At 46.0% G+C, this 17287-nt stretch overlaps 1 protein-coding gene across 1 annotated transcript in view; it reads right to left on the minus strand.

Moving 5' to 3' along the window:
- Positions 1-16971: 16971 nt before the first annotated feature.
- The window catches only part of FANCM (FA complementation group M), a 666273-nt gene continuing 665957 nt past the window's right edge, over positions 16972-17287 (minus strand). The window contains exon 24 of the mRNA XM_069208717.1: positions 16972-17241. Within this exon, the coding sequence (XP_069064818.1) occupies positions 17112-17241 (130 nt within the window). The 3' untranslated portion in view covers positions 16972-17111. The remainder of the gene's footprint in view (positions 17242-17287) is intronic.

Raw genomic sequence — 17287 nt, forward strand, 5'->3', positions numbered from 1 at the left:
GGGGGCCAACAATCCCAGCAGCTCCACAGTCATTCACACTGAGTTCCGGGACAGAGGATGAAACATCAGGATCATAGCCTGAATGTCCTGGACTCTCGATTCTGAGGGGTAAGGCACAAAACTGTACCATACACAGAATGGCTAGGATGCAATGGAGCATCTGCAAAGTAGGTGTGGTGTTGGTGCACTGATAGTGAACCTCAACGATGTTAGGTGATTCGCCTATATGTGGCAGTGGTCAATGACTACATGGGGCAAGCCTGCCTTCGATAACCAGTTTTTAAGGTAGGGTAAGAATGGTACTCCCAGCCTCTGTAGATGTACTGCAATCACTGCCATGACGTTCTTGAACAACTGAGGGGTGCTGGTGAGCTGAAAGGGAAGCACTGCAAACTGAAAATGTTTCTGGCCCATCATGAACTGCAGGAAAAGCCTGTGAGCTTGTAAGATGAGGATGCGAAAATAGGTATTCTGCAAGTCCAATGCCACAATTCAGTCTCTAGAGTATATGGCAGACAGGATCTGGGCTAGTGTGAACATCTTGAATTTGTCTTTCCACAGTAAAGTGTTGAGAGAGCTAAGATCTAAGATACAACAAAGGTCTCCATCCTTCTTTGGCACATGTATAAGCAGAAGTAACACACAGTTCCTACTTCTGGGACCAGAAGCCTCTTTATGTACATATTGGCAAAAAGGATCTAGACTTCCTGTCATAAGACGGAAAGATGGTACTTTGTCAGCCACACTGAAGTCAGTGGAAGGTGAGCCGGGGTAGAAAGGAAGAGATGGGCATAGCACTAGCAGATAATTTGCAGGACCTACTTGTCCATTGATATGGCCTGCCACCCCTGGAGGAAATACTGAATCCTGTCTCCAACAGGGTGAATGTACCGGCAAGGACATGATAAAGCAGTTTTGTGGTTGCAGGACACTGTAGGGAGTGGGAACTGTGTCATGTTTTCCCTGTTCACCTTGTGGTCACTGGGAACTATGGCCTCGGCTACAAATCGGAAGAAAAGCCTGGGGTGCTGGTGGAGGGATCTGATGTTGACAGTTGGGGAAACGTCTATTGTAGTCAAGAAGAGGTCGGAATTGCAGGCGGAATTGCTTTGTGGGAGCAGAAAGACCCGTGGGGTCATTCTCTCCTTTAAAACGCTCGAAGGCCAGATACATTTTATCCTCAAAAATGTGAGATCTGTCAAAAGGCATGTCCATTTAAGATAGATGAACGTCCTCGGAGAAGCTTGTGGAGCTCCTCCAAGCATGGTGATGGAAAGCCACACTGGTGCGCATAGCACATCCTAGGTAATCAGTCATGTCCAGTCCTGGTCTTATTACAAATTTATCCACATTGTTGCCATTGTGAATAGCCTACAGGAGAGACACCCGAAGGTCATCCAGAACAGCTTGTAAAATATGAGCAACCATATCCCAAAGGGCATGGAAAAAGAAGTCAAGGAGACAGCGGGCAGAAGTGAAAGGAAGACACTAATTCCTGCTTGAGTTACTCCGTCCAGGAACACTTCTCCTTAATTCATTTGAAGCCCAAAAGCACTCTAAACCGCGATGCAAACCACGAGTGCCACTACACTAGCTGAACTGACCAAATATCGAGGGCATTCAGAGACAAAGTACTAACTCTTGGATTTACCTCAGTAAAGCTCAACATTCTATTGAGGAAGCAGGGGGAAAACAACTATTGCGGTTAGCATCTAGTTCCATGGTGGCCATCTTGAGGTGTCTTCACTGTACTCTTATTGACTATTTGGGCAGCATTAAGTTCTTCACCTTTTAGAATTGCCTTGCAGAGCCCTTTATTTTTAGGAGTACATACATTATGGACCTTAAATCCTGTGTCGTTCTGATGTTTCCTAATAATTAGGATTAAAATCTTTCCTATATTGTCTTTGTAAGGCTTTGCACATTTCCTTCACTACCTTAAAGCTGTCAAACACAAAGGACTGGGTGGCTTATTTCTACTTGATCTTTGTGGAAGGGGCGTCACTAATTTATCAGTAGTCTTGAATCCAGTTGTCAAGGAGCATTACATCATCCTCGACCAAGCCTGATGACTAGGGAGAAGCTCCAGGTCCACTTCTGGTAGTTCAGAAAGAAAGGAACTGACATCAGTGTGCATCGCTGGTTCTTACATGCGGCTTCGCTTGTCACTTCTGGAGCAGAATGACGGCAGTGGAAAGCCGCACAATGCCATCCAGCAGCATAAAGGACAACTGCTCTGAAAGTTTACTGATCCAGTTACACGCCTGGGAATTATTCACAAGGTGAAAAATCTGCAGTTGGATGTTTCCAACAGAAAGCTTTTATTCCAAATCAAGTGTTGATGCTAGTCTTCTGAGTTGGGTGAAAAATAGATAATTGATTTTGACTCAAGAACACTTAAAGCCACATAGCACCATTGAAAGAGGTCCTTGCCTGTGAGTGGGGAGTAGAGAAGTTATAAACATACATCTGGGGTGCTACATATTTATACTAATCACAAGCTGCTATTCTATTTACTGAATGGTAACAGTATAAGAAAAGCTTCAGCTAGACTAGTTTAATTAATGCGTAGGCTACAAGAGTACAACAGGACAGTCAAGTATTTTTCTGGTGGGAAAGCTTCAGGTAGATAATATGTCCAAAATGCCTATTTTAGAATAGCCAAATATGGACAATCAGGAATGTGTGGTTGGGGCACTTAATGTAGTGCACAGGTGTGTTTTCCGAAAGAGTGGTGTGAGGCATTGCAATGCAAACACATAGAAGGCGGATTGATTTACAAAACGGCCAATAGCATGTGGTGACAGTGTAATACTCTTTCAGGTGAAGCTAAATACCCAGGGTATGTATATTTTAAAGCATTGGTAACACTATGTCTTGCAGATAGCTGTGTCATATAACCAGACCCATCAACAGTATAGTATAATTGCTGCTATGACCAATGTCTGTGGTCAGTTAGATATTACTTGGTGCATAACACCCAACATGACAGCCACAAGTGATGTGAGCATAGTCTGACGTTGCAGTCAGAATGCAAAGAACCTACCGAGACCCAGGAATGAGTTGAATCTTCAGTCAATTGACTACGGCTAATTTAGAGCCATGCTATTTTATAGCATTTCAGTGTTCAATGTGGGAAGTTTGTAGATGCGCCTAATGAAATAATAACATATTTTGAATATGAAGCTTCATAACGCTATTCTACTATCAAAAATAGATATGTCGAAATTGGGTTGGGAATTTGGGAGGATTGAGCTGGGTTGAGTTCAGTGAAAATCTGTTTAACCTTGCAGTAGCATCAGGAAAACTCTCCACAAAATTCAGTGCTAAGTTTGAACAAGTACCAAACGTAATGAAGTTAAGAACATGACACAATAAAATATAGAAAAAAACAATGAACAAAAATAATTAAAAAACAGATTGAGAAAACAGCAAAACATTACTCAAAGTCAGTGTTTGTAGTAGCCTAACTTCTAGGCGGCTCCCTAACGTGTCACACAAGTCAAGGTTTTCACCTTGGACTTTGTTAAACATTTGGTTGGTGGAAAAAGGATGCTGTAGAAGGCAACTCCTGTCATCGCTTTTCCTGGACCAACTTTTCTTTCCCTAAACAGCTGGCTTGGAGACCTTCCTCAGGCCTTTCGGACCACTGGTGCCCTCGGAGTTGGAAGCTTTAATCTCAGGCTGCAGGCCTTCCATTTTTCATTCTTAGTTCTGCATCTCAGAGTACAACACATTGAGAGGGGTCTCTTCCTCAGGATCCGTTTTCTGATATTGAACACTCATCTGGCAGTTCAGGATTTCCATTTTGGACCCACGTTAAGTATGGCACACTCTGTATGTGCCATTCTGGGGTCTGTTAGGTCCAAGTCTCCTGTCACCTAATTATTTTACAGTACAGGCAGCACCTCCAGAATAGATGTGGTATTGCTTGTACAAGTCTTGGGGTCTTCTCCTGCCAGGGCATGTGATCTCTGGCTCACTGGCCCACCCACTGCTGATTGCACCCACCACCTATCCCTTTTTTGTCTCCTGAACCCTAACATCAGGGATAGAGCCCCAGAGACAAGATGTGGGGCAACCATGATGGACGTACCCTCTTATTTCTATTTACCCTGGGGTAGCTCATTACCCAGGGCATTTCTGCAGGTAAGTACATGGCTTCCATCCTGGCAAACACCCCCCTCGTTTCAGGAGACCATTAGCATGAGGTCATTCCTTGACCTGCAGATCTCTCCCAGCAGGTGCTAATCTATGGATACCATCCATTATGTCATCGGAATCCAGTTGGCGGAGGTATGCTGCTGAGTATTTATGGGGAACATGATCATTAATGCCCTCTGTAAATATTTTCGAAAAGTACTGAGATCACCAGCTTACCTTCGGAGTCAACCTCCCCGCTAATGGAAATTCGAGCATACCCTCTCCTCAAACCTTTCCCCCCACAGCTCAACACTAACCATTTCTGCAGCATACCTACTAGTAGATTATATGTTGGGGTATTAGAAAGTCCCCTTTTCTGCCCTATCTCTCAAGGCATAGACCATTTATGAAATGGCTGTTTGTCCAGTGCTTAATTCGTATAGTAATGTGTCGAGGCCCAAAGCTGTGCTCAGAAGCCTGCTGCCAGTCTAATGAAATCAAATAGATGTGCCATCAACAGTATTGTTGGTAGGTTGTAGTGTGACTCGGTACTTGCACACACTCATACATGACATCATGGCAGTACAGATTTAAGAAACGCAACCACTAATAATTAAAGCATGAGCCTTGAAGAAAGTGTGAAGGTCACGTGGTACATAGTGGTGATCTGTGGTTCGTCGGCCGTGGTATCCGGTGAGTACACTGTAGTAGAGCATGCAATGCGGTGCGGCCTCAGGGGGTTATTTTACAGGTGGGGGAGTAGGGGCTGGCTGGGAGGGAAAATAAATCTATGTTAGCAGAGGTGTTCTCAATGTTATGTTATGTTATGTTATTTTTATTTGTACCGCGCACAGCTGCCCCAGCAAAGGGGCGTCCCGGCGCTTTGAGAAGGTAAACACAACACAGCACTAAAAGCGGGCAAAAGAAGACAAAACACAACAGATAAGCTTAGACAAATAAAAAGGTCTTAATAGCCCGCCTAAACTGAAGGAGCTCATCAATGGCCCGGATTTGTGGAGGAAGAGAATTCCACCAACTCGCTGCCAGGACTCGAAAAGAGCGGCCCCCAATTCTGCTCAGCTTAAAGCGCGGAACCACTGCTAAGTTCTGGCCTAACGATCTAAGAGTGCGAGAGGGAACATAAGGAATCAGCAATTTCTCCATGATTTGCGGGGAAGTACCCTTTAAGATTTTAAATGCAAAACAGAGAACCTTAAATCTAATCCTCTGCTGCACAGGGAGCCAGTGGAGAGAGCGCAGAGTATTGGACACCGAACATCGCCTGGGGAGACCAGTCACCAGTCGGGCCGCAGCGTTTTGAACCCGCTGGAGCCGCCGAAATTCTGACTGGTTTATCCCCGCCAGTAGGGAGTTGGCATAGTCCAACCTAGACAGCACTGATGCTTGAACCACCAGCTGTCTTGTAGGTGCATCAAAGAATTTGAGGATAGGTCGAAGTCCTCTGATGATGCCATAGCAAGAAGCCGCCACCTTCTTGGTATGACAGATGAAACTCAGAGAAGAATCAAACCATACCCCCAAGTTTTTTATCTCTGCCGCTGGGAGGGGAGTCACACCCAACTCCGAAGGCCACCATTTATCATCCCACAAAACCACCTGTTTACCAACCACCATAATCTCCGTCTTTTTGGTGTTTAACTGGAGACAGTTGGATTTCATCCAGTTAGCCACTTCCCGCAGACCATCACAAAACCTGGGAGCCTCCAGGTCTGAGTCCCCACTCAGTGTGACCGCCAGCTGCGTATCATCTGCGTAGGATACCATGGTTAGGCCCCACCGCTTGACGACCGCAGCCAACGGTCTCACATACAGATTGAAAAGGGTGGGACTCAGTGAAGACCCCTGTGGGACTCCCTGGTCTAACGGGTAGAGTGACGACTTACCGGGCGGGATCGCCACCTGGAATGACCTATCCATAAGGAAGGAACGAAACCAGTGCAAGGCTGAGCCAGAAACGCCCACCTCCTCAAGACGCCGAATCAGAATTCCGTGCGAGACCGTGTCGAAGGCGGCACTAAGATCTAATAACAACAGTGCCGCCGTCCGACCGGAATCCATCACGGAGCGCAGATGCTCGACCATCGAGAGGAGGGCCGTCTCCGTACTATGACCCGCGCGGAACCCGTTCTGGGTAGGATCAAGAATGTTAAACCTACCAAGGTGGTCTGTAAGAGTGGCATTCACATGGGCCTCTGCTATTTTCGTGGCCCAAGGAAGAAGGGAGATAGGGCGGTAGCTTTCAGGTTTAAGGGGTCAAGGGTCGCCTTCTTCAGAATTGGCGTAACTACTGCCTGCTTCCATCTAACGGGAACCACTCCAGAAGAAAGAGACAGGTTGATCAAGGACAGTACCGGGGAGCGGCAAACCGGTGCCAGAGTCTTAAGTTGGGCGGGTTTCAACGGGTCAGCCGGAGAGCCAGACTTAATTTTGGCACTGAGATAGTCAAACATCTCCAGAGATAAGGGGGGTAAGATGGAAAGACATTCCCCCTCACCTAAGGTGCAACCAACCTGCTCTAGCATCAGGGAACCCGTTGGGAAAGTGTGATAGATGGCTTGCACTTTTTCATGAAAGAAAGAGGCCAAACCCTCACAATGTGAATCCGAGCATATTTCCCCTGCAATTACTCTCTTCGCCATCAGGTCCTTTAATACTTTAAAAATAGGTTTCGATGGATTGGTAGAATTCTGAAACTGTTGAGCATAAAAGGAGGCACGAGTTTGACACACTGCCCTGTGATAAATCTTGATTTTAGCAAGATAACATATTTTCAGATCAGAGTCATATGACTTCCTCCATAATCTTTCGGCCTGTCTACAGACCCTCTTAAGAGATGCCAAGGAAGTGTCATACCAAGGGCTCGGCTCCTTCCGGTGACACTTAGACCAACACATAGGAATCAGAGAATCGAGGGCACCAGAAATCCACTCACAGAAGGAGTCATATCCACAATCGACCTCAGTGAGCGGACCTAAAGGAGCCTTCTCGAGCTGATGATAAAAATCCTCCAGACTTAATTTGTTCCAGTGTCGTTTAAGAACAAATCTATCCTGAGATACAAAAGGAGAGTCAGACAGAGAGCATGCCATTTTCACCAGCATGTGGTCTGTCCAGACCAACTGAGAGGAACCAAGAACTCTGAAACCTTCTAAATTTGTGAAGAACGGGTCAAGAATATGACCACCTTTATGTGTGGGGAAGGTAATCATCTGCGAGAGCTGTAAAGCCTCAAGATCCGCCAAAAAGCTCCTAATAGTAGGTAAGGAAGGACAGTCCAAATGGAGATTAAGATCTCCCACAACATTAAAATTTGCGCATCCTAGTGCCTCTATGCTAATATACTCAGGAAGAGTAGCCCTAAAAACAGAATCACAGCCCGGAGGCCGGTAAATTAATAACCCAGAGAAGGTAAACTGATGACTAAACGCTATTTTAAATAGGGCACCCTCACACCCCAAAAGTTCAGCGGCTTTCCACTGACAGGGATAACACCGTTTGGTGACCATCGCAATACCTCCACCTCTAGTCGTACGATTTAAAGTAAAAATAGCATATTCTGGGGGAAAAGCTAAGTTAGTTATCGAGGAGTCAGAGTCCTGGAGCCACGTTTCCGTCAGAAAAAGCACATCCGGCGAACCATCAGCAAGAAGGTCGTAAATCTCCTGATAGTGCTTTACCACAGATCTGACGTTTAAGCTCCAGATACTCAAGTCCCGTTGTCCTATTCTCTTTACAGCAGGCCCTAAGGAGAGTATAAGGGAGGGGGGTTCCAATGACCATACACCGCACCTACAGTGATATGGGCCACACAACGGGCCTACAGGCGAACACTCGCAACGTGTACATTGACCCCGAAGGGCCAGTAAATCGGACCTACTATAGGTTCTCAAACGAACAGTCATGATTACCAGGTCCAGAGTTTGCCACGAGCCGCGCTTCCTTAGCGCGGACGGGCACGACTCTGGCACAGCGAAGGCACGCCCGCTGCGCGTATCCGCTGCGCGTTGGGGGGAGCTTTAAATAGGCGTCCCTCCACTCAGCCGAAGCGCTAGACCGCTCGTTAGCAACCCCACCCAGAGTGATCACCACTCCAAGATGGCGCCCAAAGTGACCACCACTCCAAGATGGCGCCCAAAGTGACCACCACTCCAAGATGGCGCCCAATAGCTAATAGTGCAGGGTGCCGTGTTAATATGAGGCACTGTCGCTAGTCGGTGAGCCCTGGAAGGCGGACAGCAGGCCGTCCCATGCAGTAGCAATGAAGCGTTTCCATAATGCACAAGCTTCCTCGCTATGGAGCACCATGGCCTCGGCCCTGCCCCTTGTCTCACTGAAGCAGCTTACTCCCCGTGTGACAGCTTTTTCGTCTTTCTCTTCCGCCCATCTTTCCGATTTGTGTATTTCCCCCCCTTGCACTTTGGAAACGTCTGACCAGGAAACGTGCTGGCCCCTGAAAACAAGTGCCGGACACCCCAACCGGCAACCGGCGGCTCTGCTCCCCAGATTCTCTCAGGCTTGCTCTCCAGGACTCAGTCACATGCTAATGTTGTCCTAGAACAATGTTATATGTGGGGGAGTTATCGAGCACTAGACACTGGTTTCTTGATGTACTGCTTTTATTTTATGAAGTTAAGAGGTACAGAGGCTAGTTTTAACTGTGATTCTTCTTGGTATGATGTCCCCAGGGCCACCGGGTCTGGTTATGCACCTCGGACGAATAAGAGAAACCACTGGTAAGTCTGTATTATGGTTTTTCTTCCTCTTCCTCCTCACATCTATCCAGTAAATTGAGCCTAGGTGAATTTGAGGCTCTGGTTTCCCAAAAGGGCTTTCCCTTCTCAACTTGACTTCCCACAGTCAAAAGTGCCACCATATTACAAGCAACCGGTAATTTCACCCAGTGCAACTTTGCTATATTATTTCTCTCAGGCACGAGATGTTTGTTTGTGATACTGATGAAGAGACGTATTCAACTCTCACTCAGATACTTGCCGTTGGTGCTCCCCAACATGGTCCCCAAAACCTACTTATGGAGATCGATCAAATTTTAAAAGAGTGCCACCAGGGTGAACTATATCATAGATTGTGTAGCGCGTTTCTGATACGCATATGGTATCTGGCTATCCACAACTATGCCTCCCACCTCTCACCTTACTACTCCCCTTATGAAGTTTCCGCAGAAGCGATTGCATACCTGGGTAAGCCACGCTCCTCCTGGAGCTGCGTCTACTCCTCCACTGGACTTCTTCCCCCTGGGTGGGCAATGTCTTTCGTGGTTCTCTCCCCGACACTCAGTATCTCTTCTCCTCGATTACTCCTCCCCGGGGGCGCCGACATTTCCTCTCCAACCCCACTTGAGATCTGTGTTAAGTCCTTATTGGCCGTGGCCTCTCCCACGGGACAGTCAGGTAACCCAGAATTAATGGGCCCGCACCCACCGAACATGAGCTGTTGGAAGTCATGTTGGATCTTCTCAAAAGGACATGGACAGGTGTCCGCCCGGTTGATGGTATTTCTGTGGCGAGTTTAGAGTAGACGTAAGTCAACGGGCAGAAGCACGAGGGAGATGACATGGAATTTCATTATCTTCTCTTTCCTCCGTTTCCCCACCACTGGTTCCCTCCTAACAGTTAAGCATCTGTTGAACTAACATGAAACAATCTGACCACTAGAAAACCAGTCTGTTTTCTCTGGCTTGAAAGAAGCTTTCATTTGCAGACTAGCTGCTCGCCGCTCTGCATACCAAACAGCCTGACAACAATATCAGAGGACCTGCTGGGTGCTCAACAGTGAAAAGAAATAGGTGCCCCATCACATGTAGCACAGCAGCTGCTGGACGGAGCAGTTGCTGAGACCCCGTGAGCTACAATGAACGAAAGGCAGACTTGATGCTTAGAATGGCAATGAGCTTGGTAACAAAGTGGGCAAGGTACAGCAAAAACGGGGACTGCTGAACCAAAATCAAGAAGGAAGCGGCAAAACAGAAGCTAGGATCCATGGGAAAGTGGGATTGAGCAGGAGCCCGGTTTTGCAAACCGTAGGACTGTTCCATTTTTTAGGTCAGGCTGCCACGTTGTGCATCAACAAAGAAATTAGGGGGCATCTTAAGATCAAACTCGAATCCTGATAAAAGCTCTAAAAAAATGAAAACAAAATACTGCACTAAAAAAATTCTAGAAATAAGCTTTGGCAAATCGTATAGTTCTGCGCTGGCTGTCAGCTTTTGGGCTTTGTCCATGCTTGTTTTGTCACGTTGGGGGAGCTGACATGGTCTCTTTTTATAAGAGTTCATGTAGGGTTTCATAGGTAAAATTTCGTTCGAGAGTTGATATGCTGCTTTACAGAAATCCAGCGTAATCAACAGCAGGCTTAAGATACGGGGTGGAACTTAACCAAATAATGAAAGAGTCATCCTGCCAGGTTCTGGGTGTGCTGAAGGTTCCCGGTCTGGCCCTCCGGACGACCCGTACGGACTACATTCTACAGCTAAGTCTAGGTAGACCTGGGGCTCTGACTGCATATTCTCACCTGCCTGAAAGCCCTGGAAGGAGGGAGGGGGGGGGGGGGGGGGAACAGTACTTTAACATCCACCGAAAACTAGCTGCACAGACCTTCTGAACTTCAAAGGGCAGACCTTGGTCGAATCAGGCCGAAGATTTTTTGCCTGTGCAGTCAGTGGCAGCCTGCTTCCCACAGAAGATGGCCGAAACCTTTCTGACCAGCATGATGGATCATCCATTGAGATAAACAGCTCTGTTTTGTAGCCATGTAATTCAATTAACTTTACACAGATATGGAATTAATAGTAGCATGAGCAATGTTAGTAACAATGTTAAAGTTTCCTCTTTTGCAATTTTTGCTTGCATTCTAATTCACATGGAACAGTACATCACGCAGTTAATAAACACATTGAACATTTTCCTAGAAAGGAATTTTAGAGTATGTCCCGCACACCCACAAGTCATGGTTCAGGCCCTTAAGGGTTGCCGGAAGTAGCCTGGTTCACATTCGGAAAGAGTGCCTGACCTTCCTCAATGAAAACAAGAAGTCTCCCCTCAAACGTCTCGAACTCCCAGCAGCCTGAAACACCGCGGACCGTGACACGTTGCTTGAAAGGGTGAAGTGTACGGACCAGCTCTGTCCTGAATTAGATCCTCTACCTGCAACCAGACCCAGAGGTTCGAATAAGGTCCATAGAAACAAAAATTCACTATGTATCCCGCAGAGGTCCATATGGTTCATCACTGTCCTGTATCCTGCTTACTCTAACATTTACTGCGGCCTCTGGCTCAGCTCCTACAGCTTTATCAGAATCTCCCTCCCACTCACCCTCCCTCCATCCCTTATCTCCCTCCCAAAAAATGTATTCCTGCAAAACACAATTAATTTCCAGCTGGAAAACAGGGCAGGAACCAGGATGGCATCTCTTTGTGCCTGGTCCACGTTTTTCACTGGATGTAGGAGAGCTTCTTTTGTCCGAACCAAAGTATGAGCTATTTTGGTTTTGGGTGGAGCAGATCTCAAGGCTCCACCCTTCGACTGACCTCCTACCCTAACTGCGTTGAAAGTAAGGAACTTGGAAGTCATTTTGGTGCAGCGCTTCCTCTCATCCTCCAAGCTAAGAATCAACCTGCAACTCTTCCTTCATCAAACCAAAGGACAGGATGTGGTTTAAAGTACTCTAGATCATCCAGAAGGCCTACTGGGGCAAATGATCTACATATCTACAAAGACTAACCTGCCCCCATATCTCTCTCTCTCTCTCTCTCTCACAGACACAGACACACAATCCTGCACTCTACACTCGTGCAATTATTCGAAGAACATTCAACTGGACTAAATATGGAAGCAAGACCCTGGGAGCTCAGAACAATACACCAGTAGCCTAAATCTGGGGACAGTGAGACATTATAGGTATTCGAGAAAGGCCTGAAAGCAGACATTTCTCAGACTCGACCATCTGCTGACCTGCTAGGTTACATAGCAGCCTGCATCTTTGTGGTACCCACGCAGCCTCATCTTAGCTGTCATTCCACACGAATAGTACAACCTGGTGCAGCCCACATGGACCAGCTACAGAGACTCCTTGGGGACTTTTATATCAGCTAACACATGGATGTACAGCAATTGTTTGGGGGTGATTTTTGTTTCGCCTGTCATACTCCCTATTGTACTAGCTGATCAAGAACTCCTACTGGTATTGTACCCGTGCCGTGCTTGACATGTGAGTATCTGTCAGGCGATGGAAGTGTGTCAATTGTATGTGCGACTTTTGGTGGAAAACAAAATTGGTTAAAAAAAAAAAAAAAAACTCGACCTTCTGCCCATGGGAACTGCAATGAAGAGTAATGGACTGGGCTCCACTCTATCGACTGGATTCTTGCTGCCCCGCATTCACTCGGTTACATCTAGTAGTGCTATGAAATGAGGGAAAGGTGACATGCAGCACTCTGCAAACCTCTAAAATACCAAAATAGTGAAAACCTAGGAACTGAATGGAAGGGAGCATAGGCAGATGCAATGAGGGTGCTAAAGTTACATTGGCGGTGACTCCCTTACTCAAGACTCCAATTCTCAACTAGTAGGCAGAGTCGGAAACAACTTCTAAAAGGGTAAATTTAAAGCTTGTATTCCTAGTACCAGGCCAGTGATTGTACGTCCTTCTTGGCTATGCCCCATCTCCTGAATGGGTGCGCACTCTAGCCATTTTAATTCTGCTAAAAAGTCAACACGCAGTTTGTGTTTGGTTGATGGACAAGATGGACTTGAAAGATCAAACCACTGTCCGGCAACATACAATTTACCTTAAATACAGACCTTGGTCATTATACTACATCTTCAGTAGCCAGAGGCATGCTCGCTCCAGACACCGCTTGTGCGTGATGTCACAGAATCACGATACACCAAGCGGGAGCTGAGCGACACCCCAACATGTGCTTCTTCTGTCAGTGTGCACTCCTTTACTACAAGTGCAGTGCATGCTGCTTTCTACTCCTGCTCTGGATGTCAAGTCACAGTCTGGCCCATGTGTTGTGGCAGCGCCAACACACCAAAAGCAGACGTGCCTGGCATGTGCACCGAACCGAAGGAATATCTGCGACAAAGCCTGGCCCAGGTCATTAAACTGCCCTTTTACTACCAATCGCCCCTTATTCAGAACGCAGAGGTCTGTCTACTTAACACCCTGTTCCGGCCACCTCTGGGGTCGCTATGTTGTGACATCGTGGCCACTTCTTAGTGAGAGAATAAGCATCTTCAAACACCTTGTAGTTTTGCTAGCAGAAGACTCTAGCTGCTACATATGGTTCACCAAAGCCCCGTGCATGCATTGCAGCAGCCAATCACGTTAACTCGGTTGCGACTGATGAACACTGGAATATGATTGCAAGCACTTCTGGTGTGATTAGGCCCTTTAAGGTACTGTTTGCACTCAACTCAATGCTGCCTTATTTCTTCTTTCCCCTAGGTCCATTACATTTTAAACACTGCACTTAAATACCGGTCTGAAGAGCTTTTTTCCAATGGTACCTTTTATTCTCCAATGAGCTATGGTTTTTATTGCTTTTATGTACCAGTATTAACTAATCAGATTATTGCAAGATCTTATATTGTAAAGAATTTTATTAATCACACAATAAAAGATTGCTGTTGATGTTCAGTTCAGACAAGGCCTGGCTGGAAGTCAGGTCCATGTCTGTGCTGGGACCTCCTCTTTTTAGTCTCAAGGAGCAGCCAATTTTGAGATTCGGTTCCAACAAAGCAAACGTAAACAAAGAAAAAGAAGTGGGAGTATAGTCTCGTGGAGTGTCCTACTGGCCTGCACTGGAGGAGGGTAGCCTCCTACGAGGGGCAGGGACAGTCATAGTCTGTACCACAGATCCACAAACAAACAAAAGAAGCATCTGGTAAAAAGACTGGAGTGGAGGGACACAGGAGCTGAAGGTGCATCAATGGGCATTAAAAGGGACATAACATTCTCAGGGTCGGAAGGGACCAAAAATAGGCTCGGCCAACCCACAAAAATGTGGCCCACATTTGAGAAGTGCGACCTTTCACAAAACATTGCTTGGTTAGCATCAGGCATCTAATTTTTGGGGGAAATGTGGAGGAAATTAAGCATTCAAAAGCCTGTAGATTCTGTATCATTCATCAAAACTGGAAATACTGTAAATGTAAAAAAAATGAATATTTATAGCAGCCTCAACACTTTGTACTACGTAGTGAGATCCCAATCAACTGTGTCTTTGATCGCGATTATCAAATAAATCCTAAACTGAACACAAAGTAAAGGGGGAGAAGGGGCAGGGTGAGGGGCTCTGGAAAAACAACCTACAACAGCAAGATTCAAAAAAGTTGCTCTGAAATCCTTCTTCTCCATGAATCACACATAGGGGTTTCAAAGAATAAAAGCTCTCATTTTCAGTGGCAGCTCTGCCTTGTTTCTGCCGACTTTTTTCAGATATCACTCGAAACAGTGGATAAGCAGCCGCTTGTGAGACATTTTGTTCACTTGCAATGGGCCTAGAGCCCTCTCATTGCTTACCATTGGTTAGCTTCATCGTCCTTCTCATTTGCTTTTTTTTTTTTTGCTTAGCCCGTGCCAGCTTCTCTTATTCCTTGTGTTTGTCCCTTGCCTGAAGCATGACTAAGTACTTGTGTCCTTCCACTGAATGCACTTTCGGAACTACTTTTTTCTTTTTGTTGAAGCACTCCACAAGAGTGCATGTCTTTGAAGGCCGTCTCCCTCCTGTGCTTTTCTCCGCCCCCGGTCTCTCTTTTACCTGCATGCTTTTGTTGTTTGCCCCCTCTAACTGTCTTGTTGCTTGCCCCTACTCGCTGACAAGCATTGCTGCTTGCTCCAGTTCCACAGTTCATATTATTGCTTGCCCCCAGCTACTGTCTAGGCTATTGCTTGCCTCTCCCGCCCTCTGGAAAGTTGCTTTATCTCCCTCCCAGCCTCTGTGTTGTTGCTTGCTCTCCTCACTATCCGTCTTGCTGCTTGCCCACTCCCGCCGTCCGTCTTGTTGCCAATAAAAAAAATCTGTATCTCAGTGTGGTAATTATAACTTAGATGATGTTAACAATGTTCTTCCATTTTGTCACGAGAATCATGTCAAATAAAGCAATTTTAGAAAGTATGTGTATTTTCTGCCTGGATATCCTCGCTAGTAAGAAAAGTGGCACCTTCTTGAAAAGAAAGTATGTACGGGGCTACTTGACACTGGAGTCATTCGAAACCCTGCACAAGTGTGACCAGAAGTCACTGACAATTCATTGATAACCACTTTCATTTTTCATAACTATTTTATTGATTTTTCAACAAATAAACCATACAGTCGGTCCTCCTGCAAGGACTGACTGGATATACATTCTCTATATGACCAGATCTTGTTCACTTGTCTTCCCTTGGACCCTCTTTTCTCCTCCCAACAGCACCGTCCCTGCCCCCATCAGTCTTCCATCTGCACATTCTTCTTCTACTGTCCACAGATGGACATTCACACCCCTGTAGCGTTGCCAGCGAGTCCAAACCATCTCCCATGTCTATGGGCCTCCTCTTCCTGCAGTCGTGCTCCTCTGCTAGCATGCACCAGGCCAGGTCTTCCGCCCAAATGTTAACCCCTGGTATGCTGGGGCTCCCCAGCTCCTTGCAATATTTCTCTTGGCCGTGGAAAGCCCCATCAGTAGTAGTTTCGTATACGTCGGTTGTTTGAATACCCCATACATTAAGTACTAGTGTTTTGACCAAGCTGTCTAGTTTAGTACCAGTTGTTGCGTAGCAGCTGTCCCTCACCTCTTCCCAACAGCCCCCCTCCCTCGTGTAGGACCAGACAGTGTACATAAACCCACCTATTTCATCGCATCCTCAGAAATATTTGTTGGAGCTAACGCTTCCCATCTTGTTTAAGACCTCTGCGGTACTATGATCAATGCAGTATCCGCGGCTGCACCAGGTAAAACAGATCGTATTGCAATCTCTCGTGGGGCCTGCAAGGGCTCTTCCCACTTGCTGTCCTCTAGGGAGCCCAGATCTCTCAGTCTATTCTGAGTTTACCCATCACATCCGGCGAGTTGTGTATAATTTTCTTGTCTATCAGGGAGACTTCTATTTTGGTTTAGCGTTTCTTGCATTACCCTGTCTTCCAGCGGTGAGGATTTCTCTATTGTGTCTTTGTGGGTAGAGGCTGCTAATCTGTGTCTTATTTGTAGGTACCAGAACATTTCTGTGTCTGCCAGTTGGTGGTCCTGTCTAAGCCTCTTGAAGGACATCGGCCATCTTTCTTCCAGATGTCTCCCAGGGTGGAGATTCCGATCATGTCCGATGTCCTTATTAGCAGATCACTCCAGCTGCCCACTTCCCCTAAGGCCATTAGTAATAATTTTCATTGTTAGAAACCTTGCGTTATTCTTAACCACAAGTATTTAATTTTTACGTGACTTAGGGAGTGCCTATTGTTGTATGTATTCAAAGCAATCAAACGTTCCTATTCTTTTCTGAAATTGGGTTTATCAGTAAGGGCGCCTTTGAAAAAAATCGCTGTGTTTGAATTTTCTCTCAATAAAAGGACTTCAGGTCTAGTGAGTGCGCTGGTTTGAGAGGCTATTTCCACACAAAAAAACACGGGTGAAATACCTGGCAGAAATCTTGAAGGCTGTGTTTGTAAGGTGGTCTGAGCACAGAAGTACGGTAAATGATTCCATGTATTTCCATCTGCTCGGAAAACGTTAATTATTCTATTTAAAAGAGGCCATCAAACAAACTAACTGGTTCCAGCATTATTATTTGCTTAAGGATAAAAATGAAAATAAGAGGTCTGTAAATATTTATTTACATATTTTACAATATGGACGACATACAGTATATACATAAAGGTAGCAAATAAAGTGCATTCATTAAAAAAGAGCAGCCATTTTACATTCCCTGGCAATACATGTAGTAAATAGCGCTATCTCGCTTTCCCACCGACTGAGGCTGTCGGCAACATCTGAGAATCGAAGACATAATGGATGTAGCGGTAGATTTCCTCTGCTTTTTGTTGGCTGACTTGTGCGTAGGATGCTATATCAGTTACAGAGCTGTAAAAATAAAAAAAAACTGAAATTAGATATCACATTCAGTAGT

Source organism: Pleurodeles waltl, chromosome 9, assembly GCF_031143425.1.
Source record: "Pleurodeles waltl isolate 20211129_DDA chromosome 9, aPleWal1.hap1.20221129, whole genome shotgun sequence".
NCBI lineage: Eukaryota > Metazoa > Chordata > Amphibia > Caudata > Salamandridae > Pleurodeles > Pleurodeles waltl.